The sequence below is a fragment of the Tasmannia lanceolata genome, unplaced genomic scaffold, assembly GCF_043159265.1.
Source record: "Tasmannia lanceolata isolate RefF3 unplaced genomic scaffold, GAP_Taslan_0.1 ptg000020l, whole genome shotgun sequence".
Classification (NCBI taxonomy): Eukaryota; Viridiplantae; Streptophyta; class Magnoliopsida; order Canellales; family Winteraceae; genus Tasmannia; species Tasmannia lanceolata.
Genome location: NW_027518697.1, coordinates 19,334,619 through 19,357,378, shown reverse-complemented (window position 1 = coordinate 19,357,378; position 22,760 = coordinate 19,334,619). Strand labels below are relative to the sequence as shown.

Below are 22,760 nucleotides of genomic sequence, written 5' to 3'. Positions count from 1 at the left end.
AAACATCTGTGATGGAAACAATAACTGAGATCTTGACAATTCTAGCTTGTTCTTCTTTCCTCCTTCTCTGAACTCTCTGATTTTCGTAAAATGAAAATCCCCAAAATAATGAGCGAGCTGCTCTATTTAGATGGAAAATGTTGAATTCAAACCCTCACAACTTCCCCTGGGCAGCCATTTTTTTTTATAGTTCACTCCCCTGTAAAGCGAATAATATGTTGTCCTTTTCTTCCATGCACAACCCCCCCATTTACTAATGTACTTTGACATTTCTCATTGCTAAGGAATGGCCTGGGTAAAAAAAAAAACTAAGTGAAAACTGATACATCCAAACCCCGTACTTCCTTGAAAAGCCCACTCTTAGTGTATTGATATCTACTCTCTTTTTCTTTGCTTTGTTCTAAATTTTAAAAATCAAATCAATAAAAAGAAATTTTGCTGCTACAAGTAATGGTATTTGAAGCAAAGATCTCTGTAAGAATCACTAAAATTCTAACCAAATTATTTCAAATTTATACAGACCGAAATTTGAACCAAATTATTTCAAATTTGCAAAGATTTCTGAAGAAATTACCACAGCATTAGTTAAATTCACACAAGATCTATATTATATAAGCATTGAACCATCTGGAAGCTAAAGAAAGGGCATAAATCTGAAGCAAGGGCATAGATCTGAAGCAACAACTTAAACAATACAATTAATATAAAAAAATGTGTTAAATATACTCACCTGAATCATCAATCACTTGTAGAACCTTGTTAAACAAAGAACAACCAGAACTTAAAGTAGTAACAGAGAAGATGATCTTTTCTAATGATAGATCGGAGAGAAAAAAAAATGGTTAGAGTTTCGGCTTTAAATCTAGGATTAGAGAAAGAAAATATCCTTTAAAAAAAATTGAATTAGTAGAGAAATTAGAGGGGAATCAAAGATCTGGCCAAGATCTGACCGGAATCCGGCAGAAATTTACCGGAGAAGAAGATATGAAGTTAGAGGTTCGGGCATGAGGGAATGATAGATCGCAGGCTTTATAAGAAACAAGAATGGAGAAATAGCATGAAAGTAGTCTTGCCTTGCCGGAGCTTTGGTGATCCCACCGGAAAAGGTTGATTGGAGAAGAAAGCTACCAAAACCCCTTTTTCTCTCTCTGCTCCTCTCTAAAAAAATAAGAAAAACCCCTTTTTTTTTAACAAATGAGGCTAAAATGCTATTTATAAGTGATTTGAGTGCTTGATATTGGCACTACCAACATTGATGGGCGCACTATTGACGGAAAAATTGATGGGCGCATCATCCATCGTGTCTTATTCGAAATCTGCTCTGCACCGTTCCAGGATAATTCACCCCCTTTTCTGGTTTACACTTCGGTCCTCTCTCGGCTAGTTCGCTAGGCAAACGTCCTCGGATTTCGACGAAATTTTGCAGGGACCTTGCTGGGACCCTAACCTACCTTGAGGTGAAATTTGGAGTTTAAAAACATTAGTTTGGTTAGGTTTTGCTCAAACATGGGAGGTTTAGGGTACGGTCAAAATGGGGTGTCTACAGGATCTAAGGTTTCTAAGTGAGGAAAAGATGAAAATGAAAGAAGATCTACAGAGATATCATGATAGAAAGGGGAAGAGACATGGTCGGAACTCGAAATCTAAGATTTCTGCTAAAGAAATCTAAGGTTTGAGGAAAAGAAAATTACAGATCTAAGAATTTCAAGGTTAGAAAGAGACGAAATTTAACAGAGAATGAAGATCTGTAAAAGAAGATTGATTTGAGACTGGCCGGAGTTCCGATCGGAGATGTAGTTTGAGTTAGGGTTTCGAGAAAGAAACAAGTGAGAATTTGTCAATAGATGAAGAAACAGATGAAAGAAAGTAAAGATCTGCACAGAGAAAGATCAAAGGAGAACTTTGATTGGAAATTGGCCAGAATTTGACCGGAGTATGGTCGGAGAAGATAGGAGAAGAGAAATGCTAGGGTTTGGATTTTGAGAATTTGGGATTTTTCTCTCTCTCGATTTTCTACGAAAAAATGAACAGTCCCTTTTTCGTTTTTTTGATTTTATATATATATATATATATATATATATATATATATATATATATATATATATATATATAAAATAAAAATGCTGATATCAGAACCCCCACTTGATGAGGCGCGCCCGCCAGATTTGTCTTATTCGGCTTGGGCGCGCTCATCACAGGATAACTCACCCCTCTTCTCAACTGGATACTCTTTGCTGCGGTTAAATCACCCCCCTTTTAGGTTCGCACTATACTCCTTACATCGCTCGTCTTTTTTGACAAATCAGGTCGGATTTTGGTGAAATTTGGCGGGGGCCTTAGTGAGACACTAACCTAACTTACGATGCAATTTGGGATCTAGTTTGGTGATTGGATGGGGTTTCACACAAACACAACGAACTTGGGTCCGATCAAAATGGGGTGTCTACAATGCGATGCACATATAACCATACACATCTCAGATTGAATATACACTGATTCTGATTGTGTTCTAGTTATATGAGAGCGTTTCTTTTCATGTATCTCTCTTTAGATGTTTATGTATATTATGTTCATTGCCATGTTTATCTTAATTGATTACTCATTCTGTAGCCTTGCACATTTACCAACTCCACCGTGTAAGCGTGCTGCGCCTGTCACGTGCCCTGGGTCAGGGGCGTGACAATGGATGTCATAAACAAGATCAATACTACAGTGGGGAACAAGCCAGGAATAGTTATAAGCCTTTCTTCCTAATTTTTTTAGGGAGATGATATTTTCACTCCCCCTTCATTACTTGCACGCCTCCCTTATAACGAGATTTGACGTGAAAAGTGAGCAACTTTAACGCTTTCTGACGTCAAATCACTTTATAAGGGGAGTGTAAATGTAATCCAGAGGGAGTGAAAATATCATCTCCGTTTTTTTAACATGTTTATGTCCTACTTTACTCCACTAAGGGAAAGAAATTTGATAGTTTTTACTAAAACAAAGTTTCATTTGTCACTCTAGTTTTAGGTCATCTTTGGATGTATGGATTTTATTTTATCATAAAACATTCCCTAAAAAATGAGTTTTTCACTGTTTGGTTAACTCAGTTATCAGAGGTTTATTTCCTAGGTTAAAATTTCTTACAAAAAATAGAGAACAAAAAAAACCTAGTTATACCTACTATTTTCTTTTTCAAGAAAACAAAGTAACCTTATCTCGTAGGACACTCCTATTTGGGCTTTCATGGAAAATTTTCCGGAAAATTTTCAGGAAAATTTTCAGGAAAATTAAAAATCATAAAAAGGGAAAAATCCTTGAGCATCCCTATTTCATAGGAAATATCCAAAATACCCCCATCTTATAGAAAATGCCAAACATATTCAATTCTCATAAAAAATGACAGAAACACCCCATATTCAAATCCCAAAAATGACTAACCCTCATACCTTGTAGAAATAATAAAATTACATCTTGTACAAAATAACCAAAATGCCCTTATCTCATAGAAATTGACCATAAAACTCTTTTCTCATAGAACATTAACCAAAATACCTCATACTCATGATGAGCAAAACATCCTAACACATAGTTTGTGTATCCATGGTAATTTATTCTATGCATGGTCAATTTGAGAAAAAATTGAGAAATTTTTTTCATAAAAATTACAATAATATTCCAATCTCATTAGAAATAACCAAAGAACCTTTTTTCATAAAATGATTAAAATACCCTTATCTAATAGAAATTGACAAAAATACCCATTTCTCCTAGAAAATGACAAAAATACCCTCATCTAATAGAAATTTGACTAAAATACCAAAAACACATGAAAATGTACAAAAATACCCATTTGTCTATTGATGGTAAGTTTTAGAAAAAAATGGACAAAATAAGAACAAATGGAAAAGTTAAAAAAAATTACAAAAAAAAAAAGCAATAGAACACCCCATTTTAGAAGAAGATAAATGATAGCTTCAAGGGTGCCCTAGCATAAAGAGCCGGAAAAGGTCCCTTGATTGGATCCACATCATTTTCGGTAACCTTTTAAAATCGGTTGAGAAAGTAAAATCGGTTGCCCTTAAAGTCTCTTTTCCTCTTATAAGAAGAAACCAAAATATCCCCATCTCATAAACAATAACCAAACTACCATTATCTCATCAAAAATTATCAAAATGCCTTTGTCTCAAGGAAAATTTATCAAAATATCCCTACCTATTGAAAAATAACAAGAATATCCCACATCTCATAGAAAATGGCCAAATGCCCTTTTCTTTAATCCAGCCCTATTTCATAGGAATTAGGGATATCTTGGTAATTTTCTATGCATAAGGATACAATTTTCAGTTCTCTATGAGAAAGAGATATTTTTGTTATTTTCATGAGATGGAATATTTTGGTTACTTTCTATGAAATATGGTATTGTGGCCATTTTCTAGAAGATAGTGGTGTTTTGGCCATTTTCCCAAGATACGGTTGCCCCGATTGCGGCTTAGGGACAAGGATCCATTGGGGCACTCTTGCCCTTGGGCTCTTGCAAGGGTGCCCTTCACTTTATTGATAATTTTTCATAAAAATACTAACAAACATGAACCAAATAGTAGAATTTTGAATTATAAAAAATTGATAATGTGAACCAAACAGTAAAATAAAATTGCAAGAAAAAATCCAGGTATGTTTCTCAATCCATCTAACAATGAAAATTTTAAAATCCCTCTTACATTGCTAAACACAGCTTTCTTAAAATACACCTATATCTTGAATACAAGAGTTCGCATATGCAATTGTTGTTGCACCACCAACACTGAAACCATACCCCCCAAGAAATCCGGCGAGGCTAGTATGTCACCGACTACCCCTAGCTCCGGAGACTCGCTAAACTCAGAGAGTCCATTGAGAAGCTCTGACTTTGAACTTTGTTTTCTGCCAGTCATCATAAGATCGTATCCATTACCCATGGAACGCATCACAGTAACCATCTCTGGTCCATCCTGAACAACTTCCTCTCTATAAACCACACGCTCATTCGCCGCATTCCTGTATCTGAATTCCTCCAACAACTTGTCGTCAAACTGCATATCCCTCTTCGAATCTTCTTTAGTATTGGTCTGAAGGAACCTCACCACGGTGAGGCTCACTTGCGGGTGCTCGGCCATTCTAGAGGCATAGGCAAGCACCTCCCGATCATCGTTCCCGCCTAAGAATATAATGGCAATGCTATACGAGAAGTTATCTTGGGTGGCCCACATTGTGTTACCGACACCCCCACGGTCGACAAGAACTCCCACAGAACAAGGAGCATTTTCGAGGATGTTAGGATTTACAGTTCGCAAGGCATTGTCCATTGTGTCCATATTGCCGGTGATTGTTCGTTGCTTGTGAAAAGGAATAATTATGAGCTTTACCTTCTTATCCAAAGCAAACTTGCAGATATCTTCATGCATGCTCTTGTAAGGAGAAATTATGGTGAATGATTGGATGCATATTTGGCCGCCTTTGTACTTCTCGTAATTTCGAAAGGCTTTCACGAAGTGCTCGTCGTTAGTTGGGTAAGATGATTTTCGTTGGGAATCATGGGCTACGAAAACAGGAATGGAACGGCCGAAGAGTTCTAAAAGGTGGAAAGCGTAGGCACTGATAGGGTTTTCTCTAGTGGAGTTGGAGGCTTCCAGAAGGTTGATGATGGAAGGTATGTTTTCATCGCCATGGACACATGTTAGGATACCAATTTCGGTGCCAGACTTAGAGTGTTCAAACGTTCTCCGATTATAGGCCAAGTAGCGCCTTGAATTTCCATTTAAGATGCTCACTAGGGGCGTCGTGACGGCTGTTATCATCACCGTCGAGAATGCTAGAGCCGAATAAGTACTTATGTTTATATACTGAAAGAGTTAGTACAAGATCCGTAAGTAAAACAAGAATTTATTGCAAATAATAACAAACTTATACAAATGTTTAATGACTTAATCATGAAGCAACAATGTAACTTTGCTTGTTTACTTGTAAACTAATCGCAAATTAGTTTATAAATCAAAGATTGTTTTTGCTAAATTTTAAAATATTTACATATAACCGTATTTCATTTGGTTTTGAAGTCAAAGATGATTATTTATGAATAAAATTTGGTGTAATGAATTTTAATACAAGTAGTGTAGGGACTTACTGAAAATATTTTTAAAAAGTTGAACTTTTTGACAAAATCCGGATTCTCAGTTACCAGAAAAACTAAGCATAGATGGGTGACCATCTAGCTTTCTTCATTTTTTGAATGAGTTTTAGGAGGACTCGGAAGACGGTGGCGTTATGGGGACATTCACTCCTTGTGTTCCCTACATGTGTGCTAAGCAGCACAAATTATCTAGCCCACATGTAGTGACAGTCCCGGGTGATGCCGCCTTCCATGGAAGTCCAATCAATATCTATTTTAGAAATCCTTTTACTAAAAGGAACAATACTCTCTCTCTCTCTCTCTCTCTCTCTCTCTCTCTCTCTCTCTCTCTCTCTCTCTCTCTCTCTCTCTCTCTCTCTCTCCTGACATCCAAATACCCATCTCTATCAACAGCAAGAAGGAGAAAACATGAAAGGGTAGAGGTGTTTTGCCTTGTTAGACAGCCAATTTTCATATGAGAACAACTCTATTATGCCTCTGAAGTTCATGACGAGACCAAGCGATATCGAATCAGAGCAAGGCATCTTGTAAAAAAGGCAAGCCAATATAGTCCCGACTGTCTTCCCTACGTATCCACTGCAGAGGATGAACTGCATCGCCCACCAGCTCTTCCACGAAGGGACCGAAAACAAATTTGTCTGAAAACCCTCCTTAGAGAAGTAGAATGGCAAAAGGAAGATGTTATTAACAGTCTCAAAATTTCGCACAATCATTGCTCCCAAAGGAAGCCCATCTGGTATAGCCAGCCCCAAAAACAAAGGCCCATCTGCTGTTGTTGCACCAATAAAGTCACTAATGAATGTGGCAATGAAGGCCGATAAAAGGATCGGAGCAATGTACCTCTTTTCCACTGGTCTTCCATTGGGTGTTTTTCGGACAATCCACTTCATCACTGGGCGTATAACATAGATTATGACGATTATTAGTGAAGCCAAGCTCCCTACGAAGGATATCATTCTCAAAGCATTCCCCCTACCATGTCTAACGGATACTGAGAGTACGAATAGCACCCATGCTATCAAATCCGTGACCATTGACGCGGCCATGGCAAGTCGGCCTAGATCACAATTGAGGAGGTTGAGCTCGACGAGAATGGGGTGGGCAACAGGAAAGTTTGTTACTGCAATAGTTGTAGATAACGCCCAGAGGATATTTATGCCTTCTAGGTCTGCTATTACATATTTGCCTAGGATGGAAGCTGTAGACATCAATGATGCTATAGTAAGAATGAAGCCCGAAATAGCAATAACCACTGCCTTTCTTCCTGCTTGTTTTAACATGCTTGGGTCCTGCTTTACTCCGCTGAGGAAGAGGAAAATAAGGGCTCCAATGTCAGAGGCTGTTTCAATCATGTATTTACTACTGTCCGGGAACACCCATTTGGTAAACATTTTGTTGCGTCCAAGAAACGACGGGCCAATGAGGATACCGCCCTGGGAGGAACAAAAACATTTCCAAATCCAAAAGATGAATTGGAAGAATAAGAAGAAGATATTAATAAGAGGAATGCTAAACTCAAGGGTGCCCTTGCAAAAATTGGATGAAAGGACTCCCTCAACAAAGTGCATTTATAATATGTAGAAGTCAGTGAACATTAATTACACTATGGTGACGTTCAACCAATGGGGGTGCAAAAGCGCCCATGAGTTTAGAATTCCTCTAATAATAATGATGATGAAACTTATCAATAAAATTTGGCTTTTGCTAACGAGTGATTAAGCTGCATTGGAAATGATATTGTACAATCACTTTACACATTTTTGATAGAAATACACATGATTTAAGACTTTTTTTTAATCCAAATATGTGTAAATTATCGTTTCTAATGCACCTTAACCAAGGTTTTAAATTTAGGTTTTCGGTCTTCGGCCCTTCCCGAAACCAAAATTTCCAGCAAAATTTGATAAAAGCTCTCAAAATATTGTTTTTTAAGGCTGAAATTTGAACCGAAATTACCGAAATTTGGGAATTTTGGTAAATGTTTAAAATAATATTATTTTATCTATTATTTCGCCGAAATTTCCTAAATTTTTGAAATTTCCCGAAACTTGGTACATTTCGGAAATTTCGGTTTCGGTCCGAAATCTGAAATTTCGGATTTCGGTCGAAATTTAAAACCATGAGCTTAACTAGTGCCATAAACTTTTAGGTGCGGGCGAGGTCCCTATACATCGTTTAAAAAACTTACAATAATCTGAGAAACAATTTCAGGTTGTCTGAGTGGCTTGAGGAGAAGTCGAACGGTGCGCATGATCATGGTCATGACCAAGACTTGAAAACAAAAGAGAGAGACATGGTGAGTGAAAGGGTTATCACCATTATATACGCCGACTGAATTGGCTGTAGTCCGACGAAAGCACTTGGGTTGCGGAACCAATGATATGTTGTTCTGAACATGGAGGTGGTATGAGACGCCACTCTGCGATGCCATCGTAACCCCCATTGCCACAACCTTGATTTTCTTTTCCCTTCCGTCCTTTAAGATAAAGAAGAAAAGAAAATATAAGAAAGCAATAGAGAGACGAATGAAGAAGAGAAATGGTGGTGAGAGAGAGAGAGAGAGATGAATGGAGGAGAGAATACCTCGTGAAGAAAAAAGATAACTTGTTGAGAAACGGCATCGAAATACTGAAAACACGGTCGCTGTGAGGCTGTTTCCTAGCAGCAACGTTTTTGGGCCCACATTTGGAGCGAGAATGTGATCAGTCCATTGACCATATCCCACCCATATCAATTAATTCAACCTTGATCGATGATCTTGGCCACATAATCCTTCAATAAAGTTAGGGGAATGATATCCCCCTCTCTCTCTCTCTAACGTTATTAGTTAAGTTTTAAATGCAAAGAAAAAATGAAAAACGTTACAGGGATGAATTTATCCTCAACAGGTGAACCATCCTCACAGAAACCGTTAGGGGGGGATATCATGTACCTTCAATTAATAATCAGCTCAGAGAGCCCATCTTCCCCAGATCCCATCGATGGATCCAAAGCCTAAAACGATTAAAAAGATGCAAAAAGATAAAGAAGTCGAGAATAAAATAAACAAGTCGGTGACGTTTAAGAAAGGAAAGAGGATTTCAGGGTGGGAGTTTCTTAAATGGAATTTTTCGAAAAGCCATTTTCTTTACAACACCACTAAACTGATCTCTCTCTAATATGGCCCGACAATTAATTTTTTGAAAGCCCCACCCATATTTTTCAAAATGAACTTTACTGCCCACACCATAGGATAATCCAAACCGCCCATTTGATGGGCCACAACGTAAATAGGTTGGGCCCCAAAACATCATCTCCATAGGATGATCCTAGCCCTTTATATAAAGACAAATTGCACATGAAAACTCTATAGATAGGAGGGTTGCGATCATCCTATGGAAATGATTTTTGAGCCACAACCTATTTACAATGTTGCCCATCAAATGGTCAAATTGTAGGCCCCACCCATTTCTTTAAAATGAAGTTTACGGTCCGCATCATAGGATGATCCAAGCCGTCCATTTGATGGACCACAACAAAAAAAGATTGTGCCCCCAAAATAATTTCCATGGGATGTTTGCAACCCTCCGATCTATATAGGTTTCCATAATATGCAGTTCTCTTTAGATCGGAGGGCTAAGATCTACCTATGGAAATCATATTTTGGGGTGCAACTTATTTACGTTGTGGCCCATCAAATGGACGGTTTGGATCATCCAATGGTGTGGGACGTACAATCCATTTTGAAAAAATATGGGTGGGACCGTGGGGCTTACCTTGTTCAAAGATTTAAACAAATTAATTGTTGGGCCCATGTGTTAGAGTATATGCCCTGAAAAGCCAGTAGAATGACATTTTCAAATCAATAAAGATTTATTTCATGACTTGAATGGGTATTTACATTTATGAATGTCTGTGATGTGTTTATTTTATTGACACATGTTCGTCCTTAGGTAGCATAGTAGAAATGCCACGCTCAAAGGATTCACAGATCCAAGGGAAATAAGAGATATGGCTTCTCGGTTCTATGCAATAGTTCCTAGTTGGGAAAGAGACTAGACATCTCTTTCTGTATACAACTAGCACCAGTCATGCCTACATTCACGTGTCGTGAGGTGACTTATCTCGGCCAACTGGATAGTGGACCCTAAGCAAGAAGATCGGGTGTTACGATTGGATCACGTAACCGAACCGAATCAAATAAAGAACAACTTGTGGACAAGAAAGTATAAAGTTGTTCTTTCAGACAGGACCCTTCACAAGTCCTTAGACCTAAGGGATCTTATTGGTCTGTCGGTCTGTTCTAGGGTCTTAGTCTATCTTAAAGTGATTCTATTTTTAGAGTCATATTCGGATAGAGCTATATCCTAGAGCAAACCCTAGAGACCAATAGTGATACTTAACAAGGGATTCTTCGACCTAAAATTTAGAGTTTAACATCTACAATTTTGTCAGAGCGGTAGGCCTATTAAATAGCCTGGCCAGGCGGATTTGATAAAACGTTTATTGGAAAGTTTTATGAAACATTAAATTATTTTCAAAAGATTTTACAAATGCATTTGGAGGCCCAACACCGCTTGACCAAAATGGTATACCAAGAGTGAGCCAAGGAGGTAAAGGGTGTCCACCTCCCATATGACTCAACTTAGTAAATGTGGTTACAAAGAAAAGACCTGCACATACATGATGTGATTAGGGGTAAAATGATCTGACGGTCATCTTCAGGGTTACGTATCGATGGAGGCTACTGACCTAATGCGAGTGTAGTTTAACTACAGAGCGAGATCGCAGTGGGGCCCACCATAGGGTTCTGCAGGATTGACCGTTGGATCCGCGATGATCCTACTCACAACTCGAATGACCCTGTAACATCCAAATGGATCAGGGTTCTGCATTTTATGTAATTACACGGACGGATGTGATCCGTTGGATTAATGTGGATATTAGTTATATATATATATATATATATATATATAGAGAGAGAGAGAGAGAGAGAAAACAGTTCCTACAGATGTGTAGAAAGTTCTCTACACACTAGCTTAAAATACAGTGGGGGCCGACATTGTTTGGGTGATCCAAGCCATCCATTTTAAAGGCCCTCACATAGATAGGGTGTCTATAAAAAATCAGATCCTTAGGATCATCCCAACCCTACGATTTGTGGAGGTAAAATGGATGTCTTTAAACCTTTACAAATTAGTCCATTTTTTGCCTCCACAGTTCGAATGGTTAGGATGATCTTATGGATCTGATTTTTTGTGGACACCCTATCTATGTGAGGGCCTTAAAAATGAATGGTTTGGATCACCCAAATAATGTGGCCCCCACTGTATTTTAAGCTAGTGTGTAGATAACTTATCTACACATATGTGTAGGAACCGTTTTCTCATATATATATATATATATATATATATATACACACACACACACACACACACACATATCTTTGTTAAGAAAGTAACAAGAGACAGTAAGAGAATTTTTTTGAAGACAAATTAGAGCCGAAATAACTCCCATTAGATGTGAGTTATTAATCGATTAAATTTTTAATTAATTTATTAATTAATTATTTAATTATTATACATTATTATGTACTATTAATTTGATTAATAATGTTTGTGGGATATGACTACACATCTGGAAAATGTTTGTGGGGCCCACAACACTCCTAAATCAGCTGCAGAGCTTGCGAAAAGTGTCCCAATTGCTCAAGGACTTTGAGTTGCACTCAAACTCCTTGTTGGATAAGAATTGCTAAATTGTAGGATCTACAAAGCAAGCAATTTATTTCTAACAACAACTCTTATAAGATAAGGCCACAAGGGCAGGAGGGAGGCATCCATACACGTTCTCCCATGTATCTTGAGTGTCCCCACACAGCCTTGGAGGTTTGAGAGAGTCACATTCACTCGAGAAGTCTCAATTCAAGTTGGTTTCACAATTGGATTGGAATTGGAAGAGAGAAACAAGTATTTATCAAACCAAAACTCTACTTTATATAAAGGAGAGAGGGGAGAACGAAATTTCAATGGTGGAATACTCAAAAATTCGTTCTCCCTTACTTCCCCTCTTTGGAAAATAGTTTTCTATCTCTCTCTCTCCCTCTCTCTCTCTCTATTTCTCTTCTAATTGAACTAGTTTCAAAGAGAAAGGCTTCCAATCAATTTATCTATTCTCCACAACAAAGGTACTAATTATATCAGACCTTAAATAGGTGAATAAGAGTTATTCACAACCACAATAGTCCGAGCAAAAAAAAAGAATTCATCGGTTCAACTTGTGGGTTCCGCGGCATTTAGAATAATCGCAACCATTCAAGGAGTAGATCAAGCAGTGTGGTTAGTTGATTTCTTCTTCAAAGTGGTATTTATTAATATTTGATTAAAATAATTAACTAATCTAGACTCTAGGATCTTGGGCAAAAGCAAGATCGAAAAGAAAATTTTAAATTTCTATGCGATTTTTGTTCCGTTGCACATAGCGATCTTGCCGGAAGGAGATAACCTTTTTACAAGTGGTATCAGAGCAACTAAGGCTCAGATTAAAGGATTAAATTAACCAAAGATAGATCATGCAGTATGTCCGCTATGAGTCTGGACGTTCTATCCCAGCTATCCGAGGTTGTTAGTCCGTAGTATTAATTAATCAACATATGGACTGTTGTGTAAAGATATGTAATTTCGATCTACTCATTGTGATTTTTTATCTGATCAACCTTGATGGTTAAAAAGTAGACTCGAAAACGAGTCCAATGCATCAAAAATCATCAAAATTCAATGAGCAGATTGGGAGATATGATTTTTACAAGTTAGGACAAAAGTGCAGTCTTTTGCTGATTTTTATTTCGGGAATTTCATGTTTTATTTCAGAATGGCCCCAAAGTTGTGAGAAAAATTTACAGCCCAAGATTAAATTTTTCAAACATTATTTGGGTGTATTCTAAGCATAATCAGTAGCTAATATGGTAGTCCGAATATTTTTTCCCACTTAAAATATTCAAAAATTATACTATTCTGAAAGGGTTTTCGAAAACCACTATTTTGAGCTTTACTCGCTCAAACAATTTCGTTTTTATGCAAATTTTTTGTGGTGACTTCTGACATCATAAGGAATAATTATATTAAGTTTCTTTAGATGTCAGTAGTTTTTATGGCTGAATTAAAAATTATTTAATTAAATTTCAGCATGAGTTGATCTCTATTGGTAAAAATTGGGCAAAAAGGATTACTTGACCTCTATCCATGTATGAGATGCATATGGATAATATTTGTGGATGTTTGTTATTTATTTTTATGGTTTGATATTGTGGACCCCGATCCGAGAAAGACGGAGGACGAGCCCCCGAAAGTCTCTCTGGAATCATCCACGTGAATGGAGAGCTCTACCAAGGAAGTCTCGAAAGAAGTGCCTCTCACAGCATGAGTGGCGATATACGGTGAGATACCTCTCTATTCGGGGACTAGACCGGATTCGAGATGTACCTTAAACAAAGAACAGTCACCATCCAAGGAAGTAGGCCCTAGATCCCATACTATGCTCTGTTGCAATGGATAACCAGAGATAAAAAAGAAGGTTCGTGCCTGGTTAAGAATTTGGAAGGTCCGAAGAGCACCTCATCCGCCCAAGTGCAAGCACCTGGTCTCTTGTGCCATTTATTTATTAATTTTGAAGAGTTTTGGGCAAAAGTCATGTGAAATGGGAACATATATCTCCGAGAAGACATCTATCTAATCATGCATGTCTCGGAGATGAATAATAAGCACACACAAAATAAATGAGAGAAATATCACCTAAGAATAGCTAGGTTATGAGTGTCATACCTAATTGGTGTCTAAGTTCTGGTGTTCAAACACATGCATGCTACAGCTAAAGGTATAAGGTTTGTACGAGAAAGTAAGAAAACACAACAAAACACACATCATTTGACTCTACACACAACTCGACAAGACGAACCCTAAGACTGAGTCCTGTAGATTTGAGCTAAATAGCTTATCTACATAATCTATAGGGTTATCCCCTTGTACGGCATTAGCTACATGGTAAAGATGGTAAACCTAAAGCTAAAAAATCACTCAATTGGTACTCTTAGTCCTCTTACCTAGTAAGTTAGAGAGTGTACACTCATTTCTTTAATTAAAACATCTAATTTCTTTGGCTTCTAGCCAACATCTTAACCATGATTAGCCATATGTGCCTAGTTAGGAGAGCATGGTATGCTAGGTTGTTATATCTTTTGGTATTACTTGATTACTCCTAGTAATCATGCATTAGTAGCCCAAGGGTTATTTGTGAATCATTCACCCCAAAATCGCTTGGTGCTTGTGGTTAGGACAGCCCTTTGGATTCATACCTTGTATGAGTTTCTAAGAAAGGGGGAACTATATATATGTAATATCTGTCATATCCATCTTATCATATGTAGGTTAATATGGGTATCACACTATATGTGATGAGTTCACTCATATGGAGCTTTATTGCTTCATATGTGTGGTAGTTCTTATGCTTACATTTTGAGGTTATCTTTCATTTTTGACAAAATTCCTTAGCCTGTGCCTTAGTGCCATATCTACTTAGGCTTTATACTTATCTTGGATGAACTCTTATGGTTTCATCATTTCCAATGATAAGTATCTTGTTCTAGAGTTTCAAAAATCTCCAGAACTCCCCTTCATAGGATAGTGCTTGAGTTAATATTGTTATTACCTATGAAGTTGTCTCTTATAATGTGCTTTTGAAGGAAAATATATCTTTCTTCATGATAAGATCCTATGACTATGCTTTCACATGATTATATCTATAGCCATTCTATATTGTCATACCTTGCCTCATAGGTTTTATCAAAGGCCACTGACAATCTCTTGGGAGAGAGAATTGATTCTTTGAGCTTGTCATGTCCCATTATCTCTTCCAAGATTTTAGTTTTGGAGGACTCAAGTTGATTGATTTCAAATAATTAGTCCTTCGCAGCTTGTCTATGGTACTTGTCCCCTTCCATCATGCCAAATGTAATAAAATATTAAATGTACTCAATTTTTCTCTGTCCAACTCCACCTTCCACAGTGAAGGATGAACATAGACTAAGGAAATTGAAGATTCATGACTAAAGGCTTTCATGTGCACTTCATGTTCATCCTCTCAAGGATGACCTTTTGATGAAGGAGAAGAATTAAAACAAGTACTCAATCTCTCAATCCGGGAAGAACTTTTTAAAATGCTACCCTTACATGGAAGAAAGGGTCAAGCATTGATCTAAGCTCTTCTAAACATTCATCAGTAGAAGAGTTCCAGATAGAAGAATGTGAAGTTCAATTTTACTTCTTTCGAGAGATTTTCAAATACCACTTTTATCATTTCAAGAGATATTAATTGAAATGTAGTATCAATCTTCCATCTTTTGTTCATGTATATGGAGCTTTGTGGTTCTTATCTATATATACATGTTTCTTGGTTGCCATGGATATGTACCTCATTAGTTTCATTCTTGTGTCCATGTGCTAATTAGACTATTTTCTTCAAGATCATATCCTTTGTCTAATAATCATCCATTCCAATTCAATCTGTGATTATCATTTGAATGGAGCAAAAAATTTTGAATGGTTAAGGTGATTTCGAATCAAGGACCTATGTGCTTGGAATTCACATTTATATTTATTGCACAAAGTAAGAGAAGCTTAATTTTTTACATATGTAAATTTCTAAGGGAAAGCAACAAGTGATCTCTAAAAGTTATGATAATAGTTCATAGCATATCTATGCTCTGGAAGAGTCTTGTCTGCTCACTATCTAGAGAACCCCTTCTTGAAGCAACTTGTGAACCTAAATGGTTGTGTCATAGATCTGAGCATATCCTTACTTAGGTAGATATTTACATGCTTAAAAAGTTGCTAATGGAGCCCAAGTGTTAAAATCATTCACCTTTTTTATCATAGTGTCCTGTCATGTCCTATCACACAGGTTTCACCTAGGGCCAATGATAAACACATAGGGGAGAGCTAAATAATTATATACTCATGGTTATATAGATTATTGTGATGTGCTCACATGGTTTATTGCATCCATACTTGTGCTTTTCATGCCAATCTTTAGATCAAAATAAAAAAAAGAAGAAGAAGGGGCTTATCATGCACTTTACTTTATTTTCTATTTTGATAAGCATCCTATGAGCTTGAATGTCCTATCATATACCATATATATAGCTTCTATATAAGCTATCATTCATTTTGACACCCCACTTGCACTCTTACAAATTGTATTCCTTCCTTTTTGTTGTTGCCAAAAGGGGGAGAGTTTTGAGAATTGATTAGGTAGTCCACATTGTATATGCACCACATGCATTACATTATCATTTTGTACTTGTGCATATAGTGAGGGGGAGCATTGCTTCATGGTTTATAGTATTTAATGCTTATTCATCTATTTGTTTAATATCTCCTACCTCCCTAATCAATTTGTTTGCCATCATAAAAAGGGGGAGAATGTAAGCCCAAGGGTTCTCATGAGTCTAATCATTCACCTTACCTCTTGTTTTGATGCTAGCAAACTCAAATTGATTAGTATTTATGGACTAATGTGATGCTTTGAGGTGTTGGGTTATATACAAGATTTTCATGTCATAATCGCCATTACACAACTCTTCTGAACACACGGCTTGTGGATCAAGAAGCAAAGGAACCAAGAGCTTGCACCTACAATGAAGACATTCTCATTTGAAGATGTTCAAATCAAGAAGCTCAACATGAAGATCCCACAAGTTTCCTAACCAAGGGTCAAGAAGGAGCTTAAAGTTGAACATGCCATTGGTGACACCTCATGTACCATGCAACATGCATTGAAGATTGGAGGGAAGTCACAAAAGCTAAGACAAAGTTCAAGATGTTCTCTCAAGCTAAAGAAGTCCACGAAAGTGCAAAGGAGCGAATACATTCCAAGAAGACTCAACGGTATTATTTTTAGAATGTATTTAGAGTCCTCTTGATTTTATGTAAAATTGCACTTTCAATAGGTTTTCAAATGGTTTTCATACTTAACTTTTTACATCTTTGAAAACCATACACACACCCAAAGATGTGTTTAAAAACCTAGGACTAAAGCCCAAAGACCATGGCCCAAAAGCCCCTGATCTATTAAAGTTAAAATGAAATTTTACACAGGGCCGGTCGACCGGGGTGTCCCGGGCGACCTCGGCAATGTAGCTGGAAATCCACTACTTGCAAGAAAATAGCGGGTCGGTCGACCGGGGCAAGCCAGGCGACCGCGGATCTGTTTCTGTTTCAAACTGAAACAATTCAGCATGGTTTGGGCCGGCGACCGCCGTGGGTCGGTCGACTGGGATAGGTTTTTGAGCTAATTTTTGAGCAGACAGGGAGCCCTCGTTGGGCGACCGCCATGGGGTCGGTTGACCGTGACGGTAAGAAATTTGAAAATAAAAAAGGGAGCCCGATAGGGGGCGGGCGACTGCGGTGGCTCAGTCAACCGCGATAGTCGGGCAAACTAGCCGTTGGGGCTTTCACAGGTTGAATTTTCAACCCAGTTATTTACAGTTTTACCCCCAAACGGTCATATTTCCAAATACACTATATATACATCATTAAAATTTATCTAAATAAGCTTTTGAACATTTTAGAAAGATCAAATCCCATTTTCTTTGAGCTAAAACCTTCTATTAAAAGCAAAACCTCTTTGAACTTGCATTTGTACATTTTATCAAGAGGATCTCCACTAGGCTTCTTATATTTTCTTTCTTTGGAGAGTTTTGTGAGCTACAACTTTGTAATCCGCCTATCAAGAGGTATTAAGAGTTTTTCTTTTATTTTCTTCATTTGTATTTGAGGGTCTTCTCTTCGGCCCGGTAACAAAGGTGAAGACATTGTGAGGGTATACTCTTCGGCCCATTAAGAAAGGAGAAGACATTGTAAGAGGGTGTGTCCCCTCATCAAGGCCTCGTGCAGAAAGGGTTTGCTCCCTTTGGAGTTGCAAACCCTTTGGAGTTGGAGGAGTCGGGTGTACGGCTTGGAGATTCGCCCTATTGAAGAATCTCATTATTTTAGTGGAGCGCCCCAAGGAGGTAAACTTGGAAGAATGGAGTAGGTCTTGTGATGGACCGACTCACAATAAATCTTGTGCCTTGTGGATGCTTTCCCTCCTCTTTCTCGTTGCACATTTTGGTGATTGGTAATCTCTAACCTAAATTGTATTTATGTTTTAAATTGAGCAAGTGTTAGTAAATTCATGTTAAAGTAAGATATAAACCCTAGCTTTGATATTTGTGTTAATTTGAACAAGGGTTAGATTAACTAGTGCTTAATTAATAAAGTGATTTCAAATAATCCATCTAATCAAGCCTAGGTTTTTTATTTAGCCAATTCACCCCCCCTCTTGGGTTGTCACACATGTATTTCACAACCTCGTACCTTACTGTGCAGAAAGCTGTAAATTGCAGAAAGTAATAAAGTGGTAGGTAGAAGGGCTTGACATCAAATAATGATGAAACCCACCCATACCCGTTTTGTAAATACACAACTGGAAAATAAATTGCGGAAAGTAGTAAAATGGCAAATAGAGGGGCTTCACATAAAATAATGATGAAACCCACCTGAAATACAGGTGTGACAACCCAAGAAGGGGGTGAATTGGTCAATTAAAAATTTCTTGGCTTAATTAGTTAGATTATAAAAACTAAGTTGCTAATTAAGCACTAATTAATCCATCCCTTGTTTTAAATAATCAAAACAAACAATTTGGCGTTTAGATTTTACTTTGGCCTTTATATGCTCTAACCCCTGTTCAATGATAAGCAAACAAAAATACAAGACAAAGGGTAGAGTTTACCAATCACCAAGAGTGCAAGGGAGGAAGGAGAGAAAGACACCACAAGAACACACAATTTTTATAGTGGTTCGGTCTATCACAAGACCTACTCCATTCTTCAAAGTTTTCCTCCTTAGGTGCTCCACTAAAGTTGGGATTCTTCAATGGTAAATCTCCAAGCCATACATACAACTCCTTCAATCTCCAAAGGGGACAAACCCTTTCTGCACGAAGCCTTGCGAGGAACACTTCGTCTTACAAATGATTCACCATTTTTAATGGGCCGAATCGAAGACCCTTGAATACAAAATGAAGAAATAAAAGGAAGGAACTCTCAATACCTCTTGATAGGCGGATTACAAACTTTCCAAGCTCACAAACACTCCAAGGGATAGATACAAATCTAAAGCCTATGGAGTTCATCTTGATAGAATGTGAAAATTCAAATTCAAAGAGGTATAACCTTTGATAGAAAAGTTTAAGCTTCAAAAGATATGATTTAATCTTGTAAAAGGTTGTTTAGAAAGGTTTAGATGATGTATATATAGCCCATTTGAAAATATGACCGTTTGAGGGTAAGACTGTAAAAAAACTGGGTTGAAAAAGTCAACCTGTGTAAGCTCCAACGGCTAGTTTGCCAGACCGGCATGGTTGACCGGGCCATGAGGGGCGGACGGCGGTCGTCCGCCCCTATCGGGCAACCTTTTTTATTTTCAAATTTTATACAGTTGCGGTCGACCGACCCATGGCGGTCGCCCGACGAGGGCTACCTGCTTGATTAAAAATTCAAGCTCAAAACCTTTCCGTGGTCGACCGGACCCATGGCGGTCGCCCGCCCAAACCATGCTCGAATGGTTCTGTTTCGACAGAACCCATTCCTCGGTCGACCGGCTATTCGACAGAACCCATTCCTCGGTCGACCGGCTATTCGACAGAACCCATTCCTCGATCGACCGGCTATTCGACAGATCCCATTCCTCGGTCGACGCCGGTCGACCGACTTGCTATTGAAATGCAAGTGCTGGATTTCCAGCCATTTTTTGCGATCGCCCGGGACGACCCGGTCGACCGGCCCTAGTTAAAATTCCATTTTAACTTTAAAGTTTCAGGGGTTTTGGGCCATGGTCTTTGGGCTTAAGTCTTAGGTTTTCAAACACATTTTGGGTGTATTAATGGTTTCCAAAGATATAAAAGGTTAAGTATGAAAACCTTTTGGAAGTGCATTTTACATAAATCAAGAGGACTCTAAATACATTCGAAAAATTATACCATTGAATCTTCTTGGAATGTATCGGTTCCTTCACACTTCCTTGGACTTCTTCAACTTGTGAGTGAACATCTTCAACTTGTCTTCGCTCTTGTGACTCCCTCCAATCTTCAATGAATGTTGAAAAGTGCATGAGGTGTCACCATGTTGGTTCAACTCCAAGCTTCGTGACACTTGCTAGGGGAGTTGTGGGATCTTCGTCTCGAGCTTCTTGACTTGAACATCCTCCAAAGGTTGATGTCTTCATTATGAGTGCAAGCTCTTTGATCATGGTGCGTGTGTGGATCCGCAAGCCATGTGTTGTGTAATGGCGATAGGACATATCAAATCCTTGTGTAAAGCACAATATCTCAAAGCAGCACATTAGTCCGTAAATGCTAATCAATATGTGTTTGCTAGTATCAAAATAAGAAGATAAGGTGAATGATTGAACCCATGGGAACCCTTGGGCTTACATTCTCCTCATTTTTTATGATGGCAAACAAATCGATTAGGGGGGGTAGGAGATATATACAAATAGCATAAACAATAAAGTAATGCTCCCCCTCACTATATGCACAAGTGTAAACAATGAATGTAAAGCTTATGATGCATATACAATGAACTACTTAATTAATTCCCAAAATTCTCCCCCTTTTGGCAACAGTAAAAAGGAAGGAATATAATAGTGAAAATGCAAACTGAGTGTCAAGGTGAGAAATAGCTTATTTAAGCTAGTTGGCTAGTATATGATATTACATTTAAGCATTAGTAATGCTTATCAAAGAGAAAACAAAGGTGAGGTGCATGATAAGCCTTCTTTTATCTAAAAAATTTGAAAGTTAAGTACAATTAGAGGGGCAATAAACCTTGTGAGCATATCACAATGGTCTATATAATCATGAATATATAATCATTTGGCTCTCCCCCTATGTTTTTGCCATTGGCCCTAGGTGAAACCTATGTGATAGGGCATGACAAGATGATATGATGGAAATGGTGAATGATTTGAACACTTGGGTTACATTTCCAACTCTTGGAGCAAACAAGTCTCTACCTGAGCATGAATATGCTCAGATCTATAAATAACTATTTAGGCTCCAGGTTACTCCAAACAGGGGTTTTCCTGACAAGGTGCAGACAAGTCTCTTCCAGAGTATAAATATGCTTTGAACTATAATATAACTTTTTAGAGTTCTAAAGTTACTTGCCCCTAAAGGTGTTTACATATGAGAATGAAGGCTCCCCCTGACTATGTGCATCTAGTCTAACTATAACGGTTCAAGGCACATAGAAAATCACCTTTAATCATTCAAGATTGCTCCATTCATAGGATAATAAAAATTTGAATATGGATGGATGAATATTAGACCAAGGATATGACAATGAAGAGAGTATAGTCTAATAAACACATGGATACAAAAAAATGAGAAATAAGGAAGTACACATCCATGGCAAACAAGAGACATATAATATATATACATATATATATATATATATATATGTGATAGAACCATAAAAAGCTCCGTATACATGCTCCAAAAGATGGAAGAGACACACCCTCTTCACATCCTACAAACATCAGAGTTACACAAATGAGTGCGAGAGCCTAGTGCTACTCACCACTTCTTGCAATAACTAAAGCATAATGAACTCTGAACATGATATTCCAAAAACAAGAATCCACTATGGGCAACCATCTATACATTCAAAATTATGCCATACATGGCATATCCATCCACAATTACATAAACATAAAATCCCCTATTGGGCACCATCAACATCCATCGACAGAAAGTATAAAGCCCACACTGGGCATACAAACCAAACATAAAGCCCACACGGGCATGGGCAACATCCATGAAGAGAAGTAATATAAACATAGTCCAAAAGGCCCGTACTGGGCAAGAAGACGAAACTGAACTAATATGATCAAGCAGCAACAAGATGTGACTTCAGAGTATCTGCTGCCATGAAGGTGCTGCGCAGCGATCACTCCTGAGGAGGGCCCTCATCACGAGGTGGAGTCCTGGAATAGTATCTGGTGGTTTGACTCCTCTGATAGGCTCGCAGCATCTCAGTATGCTGCTCAGCTCTCACTCTCCTATCCTCTCTCAGAAACTCCATCATAGCAGAGTGATCAGTGGCTCTTTCGCTCTCTGCTGTCACGATAGTAGTAGAGAGGTTGTCGAATCCAGTGGTGAGGGTCTATAGTCCAGTCGTGAGAGTATCTAGTCCAATCCTCAGAGATGCAATGTCTCTATCAAGGTCAGCATAAGAGCCAGTGGTGGGAGCTTCTCTCTGTTGCTCTTGTGCTCGAATTTGTGCTTGCATCTGGGCCACTCTTTCAGCTTCAGCTATAGCCTCATCAACCTCATCTGCTGTAACTCCACTAGGACCAGCTCCACCGGGTATAGGGATTCTCATAAGTGTAATGGTGGTGTGGTTGAGTACAGGATCAGGGCTTACTAACAATGCATTGTCTAGGTTGATATTCTTTCGCCTCAGGAGCTTAGTAATTTGGATCCCATAAGGGAGACCGCCCTATCCTCTTTTGACAACCTCATCCATGTA

The 22,760-nt window shown here is 38.1% G+C and overlaps 1 protein-coding gene across 2 annotated transcripts; it reads right to left on the bottom strand.

Annotated features, from left to right (window-relative positions):
- Positions 1 to 4,574: 4,574 nt before the first annotated feature.
- LOC143854563 (cation/H(+) antiporter 15-like) lies at positions 4,575 to 8,851 on the bottom strand. Of its 2 annotated transcripts, XM_077364593.1 has the most exons (4): positions 8,738 to 8,851; positions 8,471 to 8,630; positions 6,586 to 7,587; positions 4,575 to 5,867 (listed from the first exon to the last, which is right to left on the bottom strand). In XM_077364593.1, the coding sequence occupies exons 1-4, from the start codon at positions 8,773 to 8,775 to the stop codon at positions 4,737 to 4,739; spliced, it is 2,331 nt and encodes a 776-aa protein (XP_077220708.1). In that variant the 5' UTR covers positions 8,776 to 8,851; the 3' UTR covers positions 4,575 to 4,736. The 2 variants fall into 2 exon arrangements, with proteins under 2 accessions (XP_077220708.1, XP_077220707.1); XM_077364592.1 differs by lacking the exon at positions 8,738 to 8,851 and having other exon boundaries at positions 8,343 to 8,718.
- Positions 8,852 to 22,760: the final 13,909 nt, after the last annotated feature.